At 37.1% G+C, this 18,612-nt stretch overlaps 1 protein-coding gene across 8 annotated transcripts in view; it reads left to right on the top strand.

The window, feature by feature from the left end:
* TENM3 (teneurin transmembrane protein 3) overlaps positions 1-18,612 on the top strand; it is a 381,689-nt gene that overhangs the window by 284,584 nt on the left and 78,493 nt on the right. For all 8 annotated transcript variants that reach the window (XM_018070569.2, XM_018070609.2, XM_018070616.2 and 5 more), the window contains 7 exons: positions 753-875; positions 5,473-5,687; positions 12,201-12,411; positions 12,910-13,011; positions 13,157-13,351; positions 14,658-14,858; positions 17,749-17,934. In XM_018070569.2, the coding sequence (XP_017926058.1) occupies positions 753-875; positions 5,473-5,687; positions 12,201-12,411; positions 12,910-13,011; positions 13,157-13,351; positions 14,658-14,858; positions 17,749-17,934 (1,233 nt within the window). The remainder of the gene's footprint in view (positions 1-752; positions 876-5,472; positions 5,688-12,200; positions 12,412-12,909; positions 13,012-13,156; positions 13,352-14,657; positions 14,859-17,748; positions 17,935-18,612) is intronic.

Below are 18,612 nucleotides of genomic sequence, written 5' to 3'. Positions count from 1 at the left end.
TCCCTAAAATTCCCCCTAACACCGTGGCAAGTTGACTCTGTCTTTCCTAATTAACTTAGCTAAACTTTTTAACATGATCTCACCTTTTCTAATAAATGTGGTTGTGTGGTATTAAGTACTTCAGGAACTTAGCTTATCATTATCAGAGCAAAGTGCCCCAGTGTCTGGCTCTCCTTATGGTCTTGGCCTTGTTCTGTAGACTAATGTGAGGAATGGTCATGTAACTGGAGGTTGTGCGGGGTGCTGTTGACAGCATGAAGTGTTCATGTTTAGGTAAGCCCTGCAGCACCCACAGCACCTTCCTTCCTTTTTTCCTGCGTTTTTTCTTTTTCCTTTCTAAGCTAACCAGGACGGATCTGTCTGCTGGGGAAATAATTTATTTTAGTAGGTCATTTAGGAGCTCATTTAAATGATTTGTCTCTTCAGAATGATCAAAAATGAAAAAAGAGAAAAGAACATAATTACTGCCTATCCTTTTGAACATTGATTTGGGACCGGTAAAAGGCTCAAAATGAGGCTGGTGAGCTTTCTGTCAACTGTGCTCACCGAAAGCACTGTATCATTAAAGGACAGTGGTAGTAATTGCTTAGTGCCACTGCTAAGTTGAACTATTAGTCTGCAAATGCTTGTTCATGTAATTTAATTTTTTAATGTATGAGTTGATATTCCAGTGCAAAGCATGAAAAGTCATTATTTGTGCTATTTGTCATCATGGTTAAAAGTATCAAATAACCTGTATCCTCTACCACCAGCAATGCATCTATTTGGCCTCAACTGGCAGTTGCAGCAAACTGAAAATGATACATTTGAGAATGGAAAAGTGAATCCTGATACTGTGCCAACACATCCTGTAACAGTACCTGCTGGAGAAAATGGTGAGTGAAACAGGCACCAATCTTTTTCCTTCTTTCAGAATATTTCCTTCCTTTATGTCTTACTTATTTCACCAGACTTTGTAACAGTTTTCTTCCAAAACTCTGCATATTTCATTTGTAAGTAATAGTAATTTTAAATCAATAAACAGGAGCACAAGTTTCTCCTACCTAGCACGTGAAGGGGGTCATGGATCCTGAGCAATAATGTTGATCTTACTAGGAAAGCTAGCTGTCAACCAAAATTTCTCACAGGAATTTACATGTCATATTTGATGAGGATAGAAAAGCTCTCATCATATCCAGAGAAGCAGAACTTCTGCTTACTCTAAAATATTTGATAACACATTGGTTGTTGTGGGGTCCTCAGAGATAGCAGCATGATGCTGAGCCTGGCTTGGACCATCCTGCCTTAGAGGCCAGCAGGGCTGGGGTCTTGTGTTGTAGAAAGGGCCACAACAAAGCCAGGGAGCTCAAGGTGGCAGGTCACACTGTTTCATAAGGGGGACCTGATACCAAGATTCAATCTTTGGGAGTTCCAAGAAGCTCGGTATAGTTTTCAGGCAAAACATTATATTTGTGTGTGTTACCCCCATGCCCTGTCATAATCTCTTTTTCTGAAGAGTTTACTCCAGAAAAGACACTTCAGGAAGATTTTGCATATTTTCAAAGCTTCTCTCTTAGCTGTGTTTAGAAGGCAACTCATGATCAAGAAGCTACATATGGCATGATGTCCTCACTATGGAATAGCTTGGATTTTTCTCTACGGAAGATGATGTTTTCTTCTCTTTTTTTTTTTTTTTAATTTCTCTCTGAAATTTAATAGGTCAGGTATAATATGTTCATTTGTTTTCTCAAAGTCTCTAGTATGTAATGTTGAGTCTGAATCATCCAACCAATTTATAAAGTAAGAAAAAAAACTTTCCTAATTTTGTTGTAGGAGCTTTTAAAATACAAACCACATAAAGGGATTATTTTTTATCGACCTTTTTCCATGTTGCCCTTTAAGATTCTCAAAACATTTAAGAGCTTGTGCACTTCTGGCTAACAGAGGCTTCAAAATCAATAGATTTTGAATGGAAAACTTGATTTAAATGGTTGATGAATGCAGTGTTTGCTTCATTACACAAAAATCCATTTTCCCATTCACAAGGTACAGCTGACCTTACCACTGAGAAGGAGGAAGCCTCTGCCTGCAGTTGACATCTTGAAAATATTTCGAGTTATCACAGCTCCAAGTTATAGAAAAGACACAGCTCAGTTCACTCTTTTTTTCATCTTTGTAAGCCTATGACACTTCTCCAGCAGGACTTTTTCTTCTTTTGTTTCTTTATCCTGCTATTTTTTTCTTGAAGTTAGATAGTCCTTATCTCTATCTGTGTTCTTGCTTTGAATGAATAGCAAAAAGCTACTTAATGGTTAATGAATACTGATGCTGCAGTGACAGCTTATCATCCTGTTGTCTTCTGCCCTCCATAGCCAGTATACTTTCTTATATAAAATATATTGATTTTTTAAAATATTTTATAAATACTAATTGTTCTTTTTCCCTTGATAATTTTTAAATTTTTTTGCAAACTAAAACCAGTTATACACTGCCTCCAAAATAAAAGGAAATAATAAGTATATCAAATCCCATTTTTCCTTCCTTATGTCCCTAAATACTGTGCAAGAGAACAGGGTTAATTCTATCCACTGTTAAAATGCTGTCCTCTGCAGAATATGTTAAGTGGTTATTTATCAGCATACATCAATACTAAACAACAGATAGACCAGAGAATACACATTTTAAACCACAAAAGGACTGGTTAGGCAGACAGGAAAGTGTGATGACTAGATGTGAAATTTAAGGAGCAGGGGCCCCATGCTATCATACCAGTTATTGAAAACTGTAAGGACAAATCAGTGAAGCCTTGATTTGAATACTTTGACAGCTGAACAACTTCTGGTACCACCCTTTTTTAGTGCCCTGGTAATATCCTAATACTCTGATTTAGACTTGAGAAATTCCAACCACCCTCACAGTAAATGTGAATGAACATGATATTTCATGTTTGGAATTAAAGCTGTGCGTAAGAACTCTTACTGTTTAGACAGAGAAAATATGATAATGACACTGCAAGGATCTTTCTTATGCTCACTGAGATACAGCAGGGAACAAAGAATAATTAGTGCCCTAACCTTGAGAGTGCAAACAGACAGCGACTATTTTGAGAGAGGTGGTGGGGTGCTAAAGGGGCATGTGGCTACAGGGTAAAACTGCCTCTTTTTTGGTGAAGAAAATGGGAGTCCATAGGAATATTATCTGCTAAGTTTTGAACCCCAATAATAGGCATTCCTGGCAAGTTGGTCAAAACGTTTGATAAACTCCAACTGCCTAAGCTCTCCAGTTCATGTTTTCAGTAGTACAAGTCAGTTGTTTTTCATGTGAAATGTAGAAATAGGGGAAGCAGCAGATCAATACTGCAAACAAGTGTTTATTGTTTAGTGATTACAAGTCATCAGTGTGTGAATTTATACAATACAATATGCTTAAATTTGAAGGAAGAAGGTAAAAAACAAATGCTTAAATAAACTGAAATAGTGAGTACAGATCCATCTTCTAGAATAACATATGAATATTATGAAAGGTTAAGTCCAAAGTTAGAAAAGCATCAGACTCATCCTTAAAAGTGTAAAAAAATGGTTTCTGCAAGGTCAGATATTTCACTGACTCTTCTCAGCAGAACTCTGATCAGTGTGACAATGCAGTGAGACATTTTCAGTGACTGCAATGCGTTGTGACACAGCTCTGATGATAATAATACAAGCCCCCACTTAAGGCCTCTCAACAGTAGTTCTGTACCTGTTTAATTCAACAGCAGTTGCAGTTCATTTTGGATGCACAAAAAGTGGTGAGGATCAATCTGTGACCTCACCTGGCATTTCAGATTTTAATCTATTTTTTTTACAGTCTAAATGTTTGCAAAAAGGTTGTGTCAGTTTGTTCCATCAAATGATGAATAATGTAGAATTTGAACATAAAAGACAGGGCAGTATTGTCAGTTCTTCGGAGCACTTGTATGCAAACAAGTCAACGTCACATTCAGATGGATTTAGTTCAATTTTTGTAATAGGCTAGCTGCTGAAAAAAAATGTAAATTGGTAAAAACACAGCAAACTCTAAGACTATAACAGCAGTCCTATTTTTCTTTATATTTCTTCACTCAAGCCTCACCTTGATGTGCCAGCTGCTTAAATATGTCATTACTTACTCCAGAGTTGGCATATATTGGTAAGCAAGTTCTTACACCCATCTTTGCATCTTAGTCAGTATTTGACAGCACTGATTCCATCATGTTGAAGTAGGCTTTGACCCTGGCACAAACTTCCAAGACTGCCTATGTCCAGCTCCACAGCTTGGAGTCAGTGCGTGAACATCAGACCTGACTTTTTGGCCTCAAACAGTCTTGCTGCAAACTCACCTAAACTATCCCACATTTTAAAGCTGGGTGGTGACGGTTTGTGCAAAACACTTAGCAAGTGCGTCATTCATAGTAATTCTGTTTCCTACAAATCTAGCAAATAGAAGACACTTTAACAACTAAAACCACAAATTTTTTTTACTGTTTCCTGGACCTAGCTACTTGAACAAAAAGTTTGTTGGGGATATCTAAAGTTCATGACTCAATTTCCCTCTTCTTCAATGCCACAACCAGTAGTCCAGTTTTTCAGTGTTAGCATTTAGACACCATGTGTCTTTTGCATGTTAGCATCTTCTTTGCTTGTTGTGGGCATTTTCAAGCCATCATCCCTGACCTCCTAAGCCTAACTGATAGTTGCACAAATGCTTTATGGAGAAAAATCATTAATGAATTCAGTGCTATGTTCTTACTCATAGTGATTGGACTGCAAGATAAATGCATATTCATAATATAAAAAGTAGTGAAAGTACCAGCCATTGACATGCTAGTATACAAATTGTTCAGGAAACAGTAAGGATATGGAGGTGGATAAGGAGGTGATAACAAGCCTGAGACTAAGGCTAGGGAGTGCAGAGAATGTAGGCATTATGGCATAAGAACATATGCCATGGAGCATGGGCTTGCAATGGAGCAAGAAACATTGCCTTTTGTGAGGGGGAACACAAAACGAAAAATAGGGAAGTAGAGCTGTCAATTTTGTAGCATTGTATAAATGCTCTGATATTTAATATGGTAAACATTGTATATTAGTTCTCTTGACTACTTATGTTTATGTATCTATTATTCTTAAAATCTGTATGCTGCATTTCCCTTTATCTTAATTTTTTTTTAATGTGAGACTTTATTCTGGAAAACTCCTGTTAAAATGCCTGTGGGAAAAAAAAAGAATAGTTTAATGTAGATCCTAAACTGTCCCCGTAATGCTCACCCTAAGGGATGCTACAGCATTTTTAATTGGTAGGTATTTGTGGTATCTTTGCCTGTTTATTCCAAATCAAAGAATTCCTGGGATCTTATATTGAGAAACATTGTCAGGTAACATTTTTTCTGAGGTGATTTGAAGGTTTATATGAAGAATGATTGAAAACCAGAAAGGAACACTAATTTTTTATCTCCTTATTATTCTAATCTGTCAGGAAAATTAGGGGGATTTGCACAAGAAAACAACACTATAGATTCTGGAGAACTTGATATAGGCCGAAGAGCAATACAAGAAGTTCCCCCTGGAATTTTTTGGAGATCACAACTCTTCATTGATCAGCCACAATTCCTAAAATTCAATATATCCCTTCAGAAAGATGCATTGATTGGAGTATATGGTCGAAAAGGCTTACCACCTTCACACACTCAGGTGAGAACTGCTTGCTTTAAAAATAGTACACATTATTGAAAACTGTGAGCTTTTGTCTTTTATATATTTTTCCTCTCTCTCGATTACGTACTTTTCCATTTTCATGATTATATTTTTACTTTTTATACTTTATTGATCTCATGTGATGTCCAGAACATTTGCAATACTCTAAGTGTTGGGATCCAAAATGGGGGTGGAGGGTGTTCTTATTTATGAGCTGTTCTAATGCCTAATCAATAATGATGCTTCAGATACAGAATCGTTTTATGCACAGTTTATGGGTACGTTTTTCCTCCTGTAGTACATAGACATATCTTTAAAAACCTAAGCAAACTAATATAGCATCTGTGGCCACACACGTGATTGAGAGTGCTTGAGAAACAGCACATTAGTGAAATTTCCAAACAAGAAGACAAGCAAATACTACAGTATTTACAGTTTGGTGTCTCACTAAATAAATACATAAAAGACAAAATATGTAATATGTGTCTACAAAGATACAGTGAACTAGGGTTGTAAAAGTGACAGTCTTCACTAGGCATCTGGTGTCTTGAAACTTTGTTCTTAAGTACCCCAGAGGATTTATTCTGTTCCACCCCTCAGAGGTTTTTAATGGCACTTTTTATTGCATGTGGCCACACCTTTGCCTACTAACAAAGAAACACTCTTTATCCATAGTTAGAGAAAAGTTAAAGTGTAAAAGAATGAACAGTCTTCTGGATTGGCAGGAGAAAGGGAGAATCATTGCCTGAGTTGGTAATTTAGAATCAATTCTATTCATATTTTATTTTAAAGATTTAAGACCCTCCAAGCTTAGATTTCTTTCAGTGCAATATTTATCAAAGTCCTGTCTCTGATCCGTTTTTCCACCTGAAAAGGTATTTCAGCTCATGCTCTTCTATTCCATTTGGAGTAACATCTTACTGATTTATATTTTAAGTGTGTGGATTTGCCCTGGACAAAAATCTAAGTATAGCAACCTAATGGTATAATTGGATCGAAGCTTGACTAATTATGCCTGATACACAGTTGCAACAGCAGATCCATAACTGCAAAATTAATATATTTTAATGCAATCCCATTTTTTTTTTAATTTTGGTTTTCATGCTACTGTGCTATTTAAATTTATTTTGGTTTTTTCTTCAAGCATATTTTTTAAAAGATGCAGAACATAGAAATATATGTAATTATTACACTTATTTAACAGTATCAAACCACAGAGGAAGGGTCAGCAACGCAGCTAAAATCACAGAATGTTACATTAACTTTATTTTTTAGTTTAGTTTCCATTAAATTACAAACACTTCACTGAATGCAGAAAGTACAGTTACGTTTACTTAAAAATTTGATCCTCATAAAAATGATTAAGTGGATTTTCTTCAGACCTTCACGTATGAACACCTACCCTCAGGCAGACAACAAGCATAAGAAAGTCTAGTGTAAAGAAAATTGATTCAGAAAGTTATCAGCCATTGGAAATAGGGGTTTGGAATACAAATGCCATCTCAATGATAAAAATAATAACAGGAGTTAGGGGAATACATGTGTGGCAAGAATGAATAAAACTGAAGAAGCTGATCTGGATTGTGCATTTATATGAGAAGTCATGCAAGTAGGCAGGTCTATAAAAAAAAAGATCCTTACTTGATTCCTTATCCTCTTAAAAGGGTGAAAATTAAATAGAAGTGTCCTTTATCCAAAAACACAGAAAGGGAGACTACTAAATCTGTTTACCATCACTTGTGTTACGCAGATTACTGGTTCTTATTGATGTTTAAGTATGATGCAACAAAAAGAATCATAGGCAAATTCTGCTACTGTATTTTCAGTAGTTTCTGTGACATTTTGGATATATTGTTCTCAGGATATAGGTCAAGCTCTCTTGTCCTATTTTTGCCTGGTATATAATTACAGTATTTTTTACAAACCATTGACTGACACTTGATACATTGAAAAATTAGGCATGCTTACTTATCAGTGCCCTAGTGAACTTACAGGGCTGCTGAAGATTCCCAAGGGTGCAAGTTTATCAGAATGTTTATATGACCTTGAACCCAGTGATGTCTACTTAAGTACCTGAGATAAAGCACGTATGTAATCTCCTAAAAAGGCAGTTTCAGTGAAAGGTTATGTTTTTTTGGTGACTGTGCTCCTGCTTGTGGAGTAAAATATCTCTCAACAATTTAGGCCTTTCTTCAACAAAGGGATAACACAGGACTTGTGTCTGATGAAGACACAACTTGCATTGGTAAAATATGTATTTATATCAATATGAACTTACATGAACGAAATAATGTATTTAGGTAAAAAGACATCTAATGAAACAGAAAACTGAGGGGACAGCAAGCATAAATCGATTTATTGCTTTCTTATTTCCCTTAACCCTTATGGCTTGTACTGACAAAAGTTCCTAACTGCAAGCCAGGCATAGCTAGCAGGGTCAGACTAACAACTGATGTTGGGCTTCACTGCATCCTTCCATCAGACAAGGCAGCTTACGCATATGGTTCCAAATGTCATAGGAACATAGTACAAAACCACATGAATGTCTACACTGAGTTTGATCAAAGGCCTATCTAGCCCTGCCTTCTGTCTGTGATGGTGGTCATATGTAGAGATTAATATAGCAGCATGACAGTACCATAGTTATTCTTCCCACAAGATGCTTTTGACCTCCAGAGTTTTAAGGCTGAAGTACTTTACTGAGTCAAAGATGCTGTCTTTGTATTTTACAGCCTTAGATAGTTTATTTTTTTCAGTGAGTTTGTGTGGTCATCTTTGAACCTATGGAAGCTTTTAGTATTTGTGACATTTGCAGCAAGGCATAACTACACATCTCACACTGTACTCTTAAGTGTGTTTTAAGACAGCCTCCTGGTAGTTTTTGTTTCTCTCACTGTTGCTAGTGTTTTGGAAGAGGCAGTGGAGAGTTTCTCACATATTTCTTCTCCATACCACCCTCTTTTTATAGATCACTAGTGTCATGAGTTGTATGTTTTCTAGTGTGCTTTCTCATAATTTTTATTAAAGGTGCTTCAATCCTTTGGTCATCCTTGGCCTTTTCTGAACTTTCTCCAGCTTTAAGGCAGCCTTTTTGAGGTGTGGAGACCAGAAAAACTCAGAACATAACAGGTGTTTAACTATGACAGTTTCATACAATGCCTTAATGATGTCTGCTTTTTGCTTTCTTTTTTTTCTTTTAATCACAGAACTGATATTTCTGTAATCTGTCTACCATAGGTCCAAGGTCTCATCTCAAAATGATAAAAATTGGCTCAGGGCCCATGTAGATGTGAAAAGCTAGGGTTGTTTCATGCAGACTTTGAAAAGTAGGATCTTACCCATATACATCACTTCATGTCTGCATCTCTTGAATGCTGTCTGTGCTTATCTCCTAGTCACAGAGTGACAAGTGCTAATAACAAAATTTATGCAAAGTGGCAACTGCTGCTTGTCTCTCAAACATCAGTATTTGAATTTTCAGACCTTTTGTTAAATAATAAAAAACTCATTATTACCTGCACTCTGCTAGCATTTGTCATCATCATCATGGCTAGGCTAGCATTTGTAAAATTGCCTTATCACCTGTCCCCCTCCAATATCTTTGCTAATTTGCCCGTGATACCCAACATGCATAACCACATACCACAATCTTCTTTAGCTCCTTCCTTTCTGCTTTGGTGTTTCTACCAATGTCTGCCTTCTCTCCATTGTTACCTTTGACTGTAATAAGAAACTTGCTTGTTACATTTACCATCTTGTTCTCCACTTCTCTCCTGTACGCTTTACCTGTTTATCCACCTCTTTTTTGTACCCCGTTAAAACCTGACAGTAAGTAAGAAGAAACTGGAGTCAATACCTGTCCATAACTGTGCAACCTCTGATGACAGTTATCCTACCAGTGCAAGGGACATAGTAAAAGTATGATAGAAATGAGATTGGGAGAGATCTCAAGAAATCTTAGTTTACACTCTTGTCTTGGAACAGGATGAATTGTATATAAAACATTCCTATCAGTTGCTTAGCACTTTATTATTAAGTAATAAGAGAATGCAGCAAATTTAACTCTTGTTCTGTCCCATAATACAAAATAATAGGGATGCAGCATATAGGAAGTGGTTTGATGTATTGTAATCAAGAAAGAATTTTTGGTTGCCTTGCTGTATTTTCTTTAGGGGCCAAAATTAGTCTCAAGCACAGCTACTATGTGTGTGTCACAGACTGATCTGAGATGCATAGTTCTCTCTTTCTGGGGAATCATAAATAAATCAACTAGAAATAATTGACGGTGGCTGTCCATTCAAAACCCAATCAATGCAAGCCTGAAAGTCTTTGTGACACTTTCTAAAAATGTCAGTTCCATTGCAGCCAGAGAATCAATATGTTTATTTAAAGAGACTTTTAAGAATAAAAAAGGGATTTTGGTTTAAAGGAAAACCGTATGAATGGTAGGGCAAATCAGTACCTTTAGGCTCAATATAAAGGTAATTAATTTATTCTAGTAGGAGGAAAATTAAATTGGCATGGTTTTGCTTACGAAGATAATTGTTTTTCCAGTCTGTTTTTGTTATCATATCCTAAATATAAAAATATTAAAAGAGTTAAGATCCATTATTGTTTTTTGCTGGGGGACAGAATGAACAGTAAATTCCTTTCTGTATGACTTGTGAAATGTAGTCTAAAATGGTGTTATGGTAACAGCATATGTCCTTATTACATTACAAATATGAAATCATTAATTGTACTGTGCTTGTCAGCCAGCCATTAGTGGTCAATCTAGTAGTGTAACCACTTGTTTCTGTATCAAAAATACAGTTTTAGTCTGAAATTGTCCTTCTACAAAATTGATCTCCTGCCGTATACAAATGGCAAAGTCGCTCTTAATGTCTATAATTGACTTGTTAAAACTCAGAGCTCCCCAAGCTTTCCCTTTTTTAAAATATTAGTGAGAACCACCAGAGAGAAGTGCTCTTCAGTCAGGTGAGAGTTAAAAAAAATAAAATTGTTTTTCTCTCTCACACAAAATAAGATAAATATTTAATTCTCTGACAAATGAGAATGTTGAATGGTTGTGAATAATTGTTGCTCTCCCAAAACGTTTGCATTCATTTTAATGTGATGCAGCACATACAAAGCTACTGAGATACTGCATCCTAATCACATTATATTCTATTCTGCTCATTCAGACATAGCTGGGAAAGTGTCTCAGGTGTTGATGGAGGCGTATTAACAATGCATTTCCTTCACATACTGGGGAGGAACAGTCTTAGAGTAGCAGTGAATTTTGGCCTGCAATTTCAAGAAGGGATCATAAGCACTTAAACCCTTGTTCCAGGACAAAGGCTATCATATTTTCCTTTGTCCTGGGAACAGTTTCTGAAGGTCACAAGTCAGGGTGTAAAATCACTGATTATCTGGTCCTGGGAACTGATCTTATCCCAGCTCAGCTGAATCAGTGGTTTCATATGCTGGCCTTTACTTTAATAGGCCCTGGATGTAATTCCATTTGAGAAATATCTCCAACGTGTGGGAAGATTGAAGGTTTATGTGTTACAGTTCACTTCATACAATAAACATGTGTCACAGTAAAAGGGAAACTTTGAACAGTCTTGGCAGGAAAAGCAGACACCTTCTACCACAAGCAAGAATGCTCTTTAATTTTCCTACCTGTTCAATTTTGCTCTATACATATTGATCTTTACATGCAAAAGAGGCAGAGGACAACTTTCAAGCCATGAGAACAGACTCTAGATAGTGTAAATAAATGTAGGGCCTGGAGCAGTTTTATCCCTCCAGGTCCCATTAGCCTTAGTTAAGGTTAACATACATCAAACCTTGTGTTGTGAGTTTGCTTGTTGTATCAACTGAGATACCACTACATTTTTCAAAGCCCCACTGATGATTGTTAAAAATGCAGTATGTGCTGTCCATTGACTGGAGGTACCATGGTTTTTTTTTTGTCAGTTTGTCATTTTCAACAGTTGCAATGTTTTCTGCTTTCCATCTGCTCTTTTGAGCTTCTGCAGTGCAAAGTAAAGCTCTTGCTTTCCTTCCTCCACAATTCCACACTGTGCAAAAGGGGAATTGAGCAGTTTAATCCTTCATCTGAAACTAAATGAAGAAAAGTAGATTATTAGTGTTGGATATTATTATTAACCCATATGCGTATAACAGAGTTGGAAAGTTAGGTCTCACCTGTAATTCAGGTGGCAGTCGTGACTGAAGACTCATTTCAACTAATGTTTTCTTCCCCCAGTGTATGTAATAGGTTCATTGGCCACTTGTCACTGAAAAAGCCACTCTAATAAGCATGAGAACTAGTCAGTAATTTTGTTTGAATGCTTCTCAAGGGGCAAAGAAAGAAACAAGGTTTGGTTTCAGCTCCTGCTTCCCTGCTCCAAAAGGAAACCCTCGGTCAAAATACAAGCATGTTGTCAGGGTGTTGTGGGGAAGCTGACGATGCCATGGGTCATCCCATGACTTTGTCAAGTTCCTGTCTGTTTCTCTTTGCAGTACGACTTTGTGGAGCTCCTGGATGGCAGCCGGCTGATCGCAAGGGAGCAACGCAACCTGCTGGAGTCAGAGCGAGCGGGGCGGCAGGCGAGGTCTGTCAGTCTCCACGAGGCAGGTTTTATCCAGTATTTGGATTCTGGCATCTGGCACCTTGCCTTTTACAATGATGGGAAAAATGCAGAGCAGGTGTCTTTTAATACCATAATTATAGGTAAGCATAATCTTTAAAGCTCTTACCAAATGCTAGTTACTGGTCAGGTTTTTTAGAAATACATAGATAAGTTTTCATAGTTAAATGATCTTTTTTTTTCATGGGTTTTCCAGTCACAGTGTTTCCTTTGCTGCTCAGAATAAAACACAGAGTGTATATTTTAATTTCTTCATATAAAGCATAAGGGGTGTGCCTTCTAGTAAAATTATGTTTGAAAGGACACTGTTTTGAAATATTTGTTAAATGACACAGGGCACAGATTTTAAGTATGGAGCTCATATAGTTTTACCATTATAATTTTAGCCTTTTTGTTGGAATATAATGTCCTAAGATACTAGAGGCATCAGCAATAGAAGATCACAGCTATTTGTGCTCTTCAAACAAACCAAACATAAACACTTCTTGGAGCAAGAGCACGCTGTCAGATAGTAGTGGTTCACATGATAAGTACTTCATGCAGTGGGCATCTGTAAATTATCCTTCTCTTTTTCCCTTTAGAGTCTGTGGTGGAATGCCCCCGAAATTGCCATGGTAATGGTGAATGTGTTTCTGGATCCTGCCATTGTTTTCCTGGGTTTCTGGGCCCCGATTGTTCGAGAGGTAAATCAACCCAATGCTTTTCTCTAGTCAGTCTAAGTGAGCATGAAGACAAATACATCAGAAAAGCAACTTCTTACATGTTCTTCTTTATAAAGCTTTGATGAAGACCTTGGTTTTAATTTTTCTGCCATGTTTTGTTTCACAGCAGCCTGCCCAGTGCTGTGCAGTGGCAATGGGCAGTACTCCAAAGGACGCTGCCTGTGTTACAGCGGCTGGAAGGGCACCGAGTGTGATGTGCCTACAAGTCAGTGCATCGATCCCCAGTGTGGGGGCCGGGGCATTTGCATCATGGGCTCTTGTGCCTGCAACTCTGGGTATAAAGGAGAAAACTGTGAAGAAGGTAAATTAGGATATATTTACACCAACGTCGGCTGTTGTTTACAACAGGTTTACAGCTGGCACATCCAGCTCTATCAATTTTTCTAGATCTAGATCTTATGCACTAACCATGTTTCTTCAAAAATCATTTTAGAATACTACAAATCAAGTTTGGGAATCACTAGTATCTCTGAATTCTACATAATTATTATGCCTTATTTTTTCTTAGGTAAGCAGTGGGAAAATTCTGAGTAACATGCATTATCTTTTTGCTTTACTCACCTAAGAAGAAAGCACCCAAAATACAGATGTAGGAATACTTAATGAATTTTCACGGTATAGAGTGAATCGCTAATGTATTGCATTTGTTAGTGATCTTTTCCACTGACCACATTGTGGAAAGTGCTGATACAAGTGCATCAGAGTGAAAAATGATGCATCATTTTTGTATTCCAGAGATGTGTATAATAATATTGGTTCTGGTGTGCAGCAAAATGCAGTTCGTTTTCCATTCTGCTTTTTTAGGAAGTAAAAAGTGCCATTTTCTTCCTCAATCAAATTGATTTTATTGATCTCCACATACAAAGTAATGCAATTAAGTCTCTGGAATTAAATTTTCAGACCATTGACCCTACAAGTGTAACATTTTATTGAGTCAAATTGCTAAATTAAATCTCGTCATCTAAGGCACATTAAAGTGAATTAAGACAGATAGACAGGATGCAACTCATTCATTTCTGAGACAAGTTGAGGGTCCTGTACAGCTGTCAAAACTGTATAGCAGTGGATGGAGTCAGTTCATACCAAGTGCTGCAGGGAATCCCAACACTTGTTACACTGTGATTAGGCAGAATCAAGATCAGTGGCCCAAGACTCAAAGCCAATCTTCTTGTTATTCAGAAAAATTAGCAAACCTTGAAAGATTCTCCGTTAACTCAGTGGTAACCTGTAATTGTCTTCATGACAGTTATGTGCATGCACAGATTTCATAGTATCAGAAAGTGATGTGGAAACAAGGTGTTCTTACAAGGAAAATTGCAGCTATGCAAGTAGTGATGACAAAGAGTGATTTAACTTGTAGCCAGAGAAGGGAGGCTGGCATCAAGATACCTTGGTTCACTCTGTCTTTTCCTCACTCATTGTAATGAAAGAAAGGTCAACTTCTCAGCATCAACTTACTAATGTTTACTTTTGAGATGAATGCAATGCTGCCTATTTCGTAAGGTCTTAAAATATGAATTAAGCCCAAAAGTGCCATGAGCATCTAGGAGTTGATTACTGTTGTCAGGAAGGACAATTTTAAACTGACCTTTCTCATCTCCCTGCAGCGGATTGCTTGGACCCAGCCTGCTCCAGCCACGGCATGTGCATCCACGGCGAGTGCCACTGCAACCCGGGCTGGGGTGGCAACAACTGTGAAATCCTGAAGACAATGTGCTCTGACCAGTGCTCTGGTCATGGCACCTACCTTCAAGAGAGTGGTACCTGCACCTGCGACCCCAACTGGACAGGTCCAGATTGCTCCAATGGTAAGAGTTCAAAGCACTGGCATTTTGTAAAATGTTCTTATCCTAAATAGGAGCATTTTAATGACAGTATTTTGTAAAGGCCTGACCTGCTGAGCTGATTGATGTCTTGGAGTTGACTTCAGCATGAACTGTGAATTGATTCAAAGGTTCAAAATAATTGGTGAGTTTGAAAGATTTGAAAATCAATGTATTTGTTTGTATCTTTTCGCTGCATTCACCTGGTAACTTCAGGTATTCTGCATAATCTTACCTCATACATCTGTTTAGAAACTTGAAACTACACTTGTGAAACCAGAGACAGTCACATTTTAAAAATCTCTTCTACTATTTGGAGCCATTTTTCTTGAAAAACAGACAGCATTCAAGTTTGAAGGCAAAGGGAATGTGAGAATGAATCTTAAACAGCTTTCAAGGCAGGGTACAGGCTGCCAGGGTAGAAGGAGTTGGTAGGAGTGAAGAACAGAGGGATTTCTTGAAATATGAAACTGAGCTTATTAAACTCATTGTCTGAGCTTAGAAACAAAAGCAGAAAACTAGAGGTAGTAGCACAGAGAGCAAAATCTAAATATTTATAAAGTATGACAGCAGCTTTTTGACAAATACGATTTTTTAGGATCTTGTTTGGTAGCCACATATCAAAAAACAAATCATGTCTAACTGTGAGACATATATTTGTCTAAACCAGTTCACCTAAGAACTCAGACATTTTGTTAATGAAAACTGAACACATGGGCTAGCTGGGTTTATGCCAGCTTATGAATAAATATAACTTTTTCATGAGGAACCATCTTTTTAAAACAAATGTACTTCCTGACCAGGATCTGTGATACTCCATTATGTTTTATGCATACAAGAGTGATAGGACAGAGTTCCAAACATTCAAGAAAAAGTGACAGAAGAAAATGTTGTCTTCTGTGAAATTTGTTTAGAAGAAAAAATTCTTCTCTGAGCATTTCTGGCACTAAAACTGACTATTTATGAGAGACCCTTCCTACTTCTCAGACAAAACATGGATCCCCTATTTCTTGACACGATGTTCTCTACACTTTTTTTTGATGACCAATTATGCTTCATCTTTTACTTATGTTTCAAGGAATGATTTGTCATTAAAATAACATAAAATGTTTCTTATCTCAAATATTTCAAGTATGTCAGACTCAAAAAAGAGCTTTGTAAAACCGTGCGCAGATTATTTGCAGAAGCTGTGCAAAACGACCTTCAGAGTAGTACACTAAAAAAGTAAATGTTGCCCATAAACATGTTGTTAAATTGCTCGATGAAGAAAAGAATGAGTTATTTCCATCAGAGGGTTTTATAGGTTTGAAATCAGCAGAGCTTTCCTCTATCTTCATCAGCAGTTTGTCCGTTAATTAGCCCTTCAATTCCACTTCAATTAAATTAGCTCTAATTAATAAATTCATTACAAAGATTGACGCATCTTGCTCAAAGGTAGTGTGCTAAAAGCTGATAAACACCTTCACCCTAATGAAAAATTGATTAGATTGAAAAGAAATAAACCTTTCTTTCTTGGAGCTGCGTTGACGTTTTGTGCCTCCTAAAGTTAACCAAACCATCTTGCATCTCTTAATCAAAAATTTAATTCAAAGTAGATATAAAATGCTATATAAGGGGCAAAAAAAAGGGGAGGGGGAAATCACAGCTGTCTTTCTCCACAGAGGTTTTGGGCTGTTTCTTACAAGAAATATCGCAGCTCCTTGATACTGTTTAATGTTCCACAGCACTTTGAGACAGCCAGAAGAATAACACTGTTGATTGGGAAGCTAGAAACCTTTCCTGCACTGATTAAATTTTCTTTTGCTGTTAAAAATAGTTTTGATCTTTTATTCCTAAGTTACTTGTTGTCTTTTACAAGAAAACAAAAACTAAATACAACACTTCTGTGAACCAGTACATGGCTACAACCAGCTATATGCCAAGAAATTAAAGAAGTCCCTTAGGCTGTATTGTATCTCCTCTTGGTTTTCTGTTGTTTGCTTAGCAGAAGTTTGCTGGAATCTGACTAAATGAACCAAAACTGTAAATGCAAAATCTAGCAGTCTAAATTATCATCTTGTATTAGCTGAGACTTAATATGCGTTGTTTGGGCTCTGACTACCTTTGGCTGTTAATATATTTTTCAATTATTCTATCAGATACAAGATCCTGTTACTATATGACAAGTTAAATTGCTGTATGTTGATTTATTTTTTTTTAACAAACTATTGTTTAAACCAGACTGTTCACAGCTGTCACTGATACAAATTTACTGAAAGTAAAAGAGAATCATCTTTTATATTTAACAGATATGTCAGTGTGTCAGCATAGTAATAATTTGTCTCACTAGGGCCGATTCTTTATAATGAAAAAATGTGTCAGAAATGGCACATTTTAACTTCGAAAGAAAACAGGGAGAAGGGTATGGAGGGGAAACCTTGTTAAAATGAACTTCATCATATTAGATTTTCACTCAGAACACACAATGATCTAGGTATATGTTACATTTAGTCACCGTGAGTACAGTGTAAGTTCAGCTAGGTCTAAGTGCCATGTAATCCAAGATAAAAATGGTTATTCTTAAGATATATGTGATCACAAAAAACATGATTGAAAATTACTCAGAGACAGCAAAAGAGCTGTGAATGCTTAAACATCACTAAAGTATGCTGGCTAAGTGACCATGAGCAAAGAGATAAAACTGTACTCTCTGTTCTGTTGGATCTTACATAAAAATGTCTTTCACAGTAAATTCCTTTGATTTAACTTTCAAATAGTTTGCCTTTTTTATTCTTCACATGTTGAATTATAATGTAGCAATGCTAATTAATGCATACCCTCTCTCTCCCCTGTGCTCTCTGCCCCCTTTTCTCCCCCTCTCTCCTCTCAAATGCAGAAATCTGTTCCGTGGACTGCGGCACGCACGGTGTGTGCATGGGTGGCACGTGTCGCTGCGAGGAGGGCTGGACGGGCACAGCCTGCAACCAGAGAGCCTGCCATCCCCGCTGTGCCGAGCACGGCACCTGCAAAGACGGGAAGTGTGAATGTAGCCAGGGATGGAACGGAGAGCACTGCACCATTGGTAGGCCGGCTATGCTTTACGCTGTCTTCGCTGCAAAATTCAAACAGCCAGCACTGCTGGCCATGGCTGAATAAGAAGTGCATTACTTTGAAGAATGTTTCTTCAAACAGAATATTAGCACATGTCAGTCTGTGGAAAGGAGTTGATATTTTAAGAAAGGAAATGGTTATATAATGGCTCATGAGTTCTTTGTACCTAGTGTGCTATGAAAACAAGGTGGATGAATTTCCTTTTCAATCTTTTCCCTTTAACTGCCTTTCTGTGAGGAGGAAGTTACTTTTATTTTTAACTGTAAATATATTACTTGATTTGTGCTTTTCTGTTTTTATGTGATAGCTTTATGTCTTTTGGAAACGAAGCTTCCTATTGTTTTTCTTTCTTTTTTTTTTTCTTTTAAGGAGAAGAAGCTCTATAAAGTGACTTACCTATGCAAAAATTTTGCCCAAATTTATCTTCCTGTCAACATAGTGTTCTATTTTAGAATGCTCTCAAATTTATTACATGTTAATAATGTAACAGCAGTTTAATACAGCTGATTGAGAAGAAGCCATCCTTATTACAGCTTCTGTGTTTCTGTAACCAAGTTAGTTCTAGTACCTGAAAAACTTTGGAAGTTACTGTGCCTTTATCAATGGAGCTTTCCATACTCAGTTATTTACAGTCCATATGTCCCATATA

This window comes from Manacus vitellinus, unplaced genomic scaffold, assembly GCF_001715985.3.
Source record: "Manacus vitellinus isolate BGI_N305 unplaced genomic scaffold, ASM171598v3 scaffold_0_pilon, whole genome shotgun sequence".
NCBI classification, from domain to species: Eukaryota; Metazoa; Chordata; class Aves; order Passeriformes; family Pipridae; genus Manacus; species Manacus vitellinus.
The sequence above is the reverse complement of the archived record's forward strand: the minus strand, read 5'-3'. Positions and strand labels throughout refer to the sequence as shown.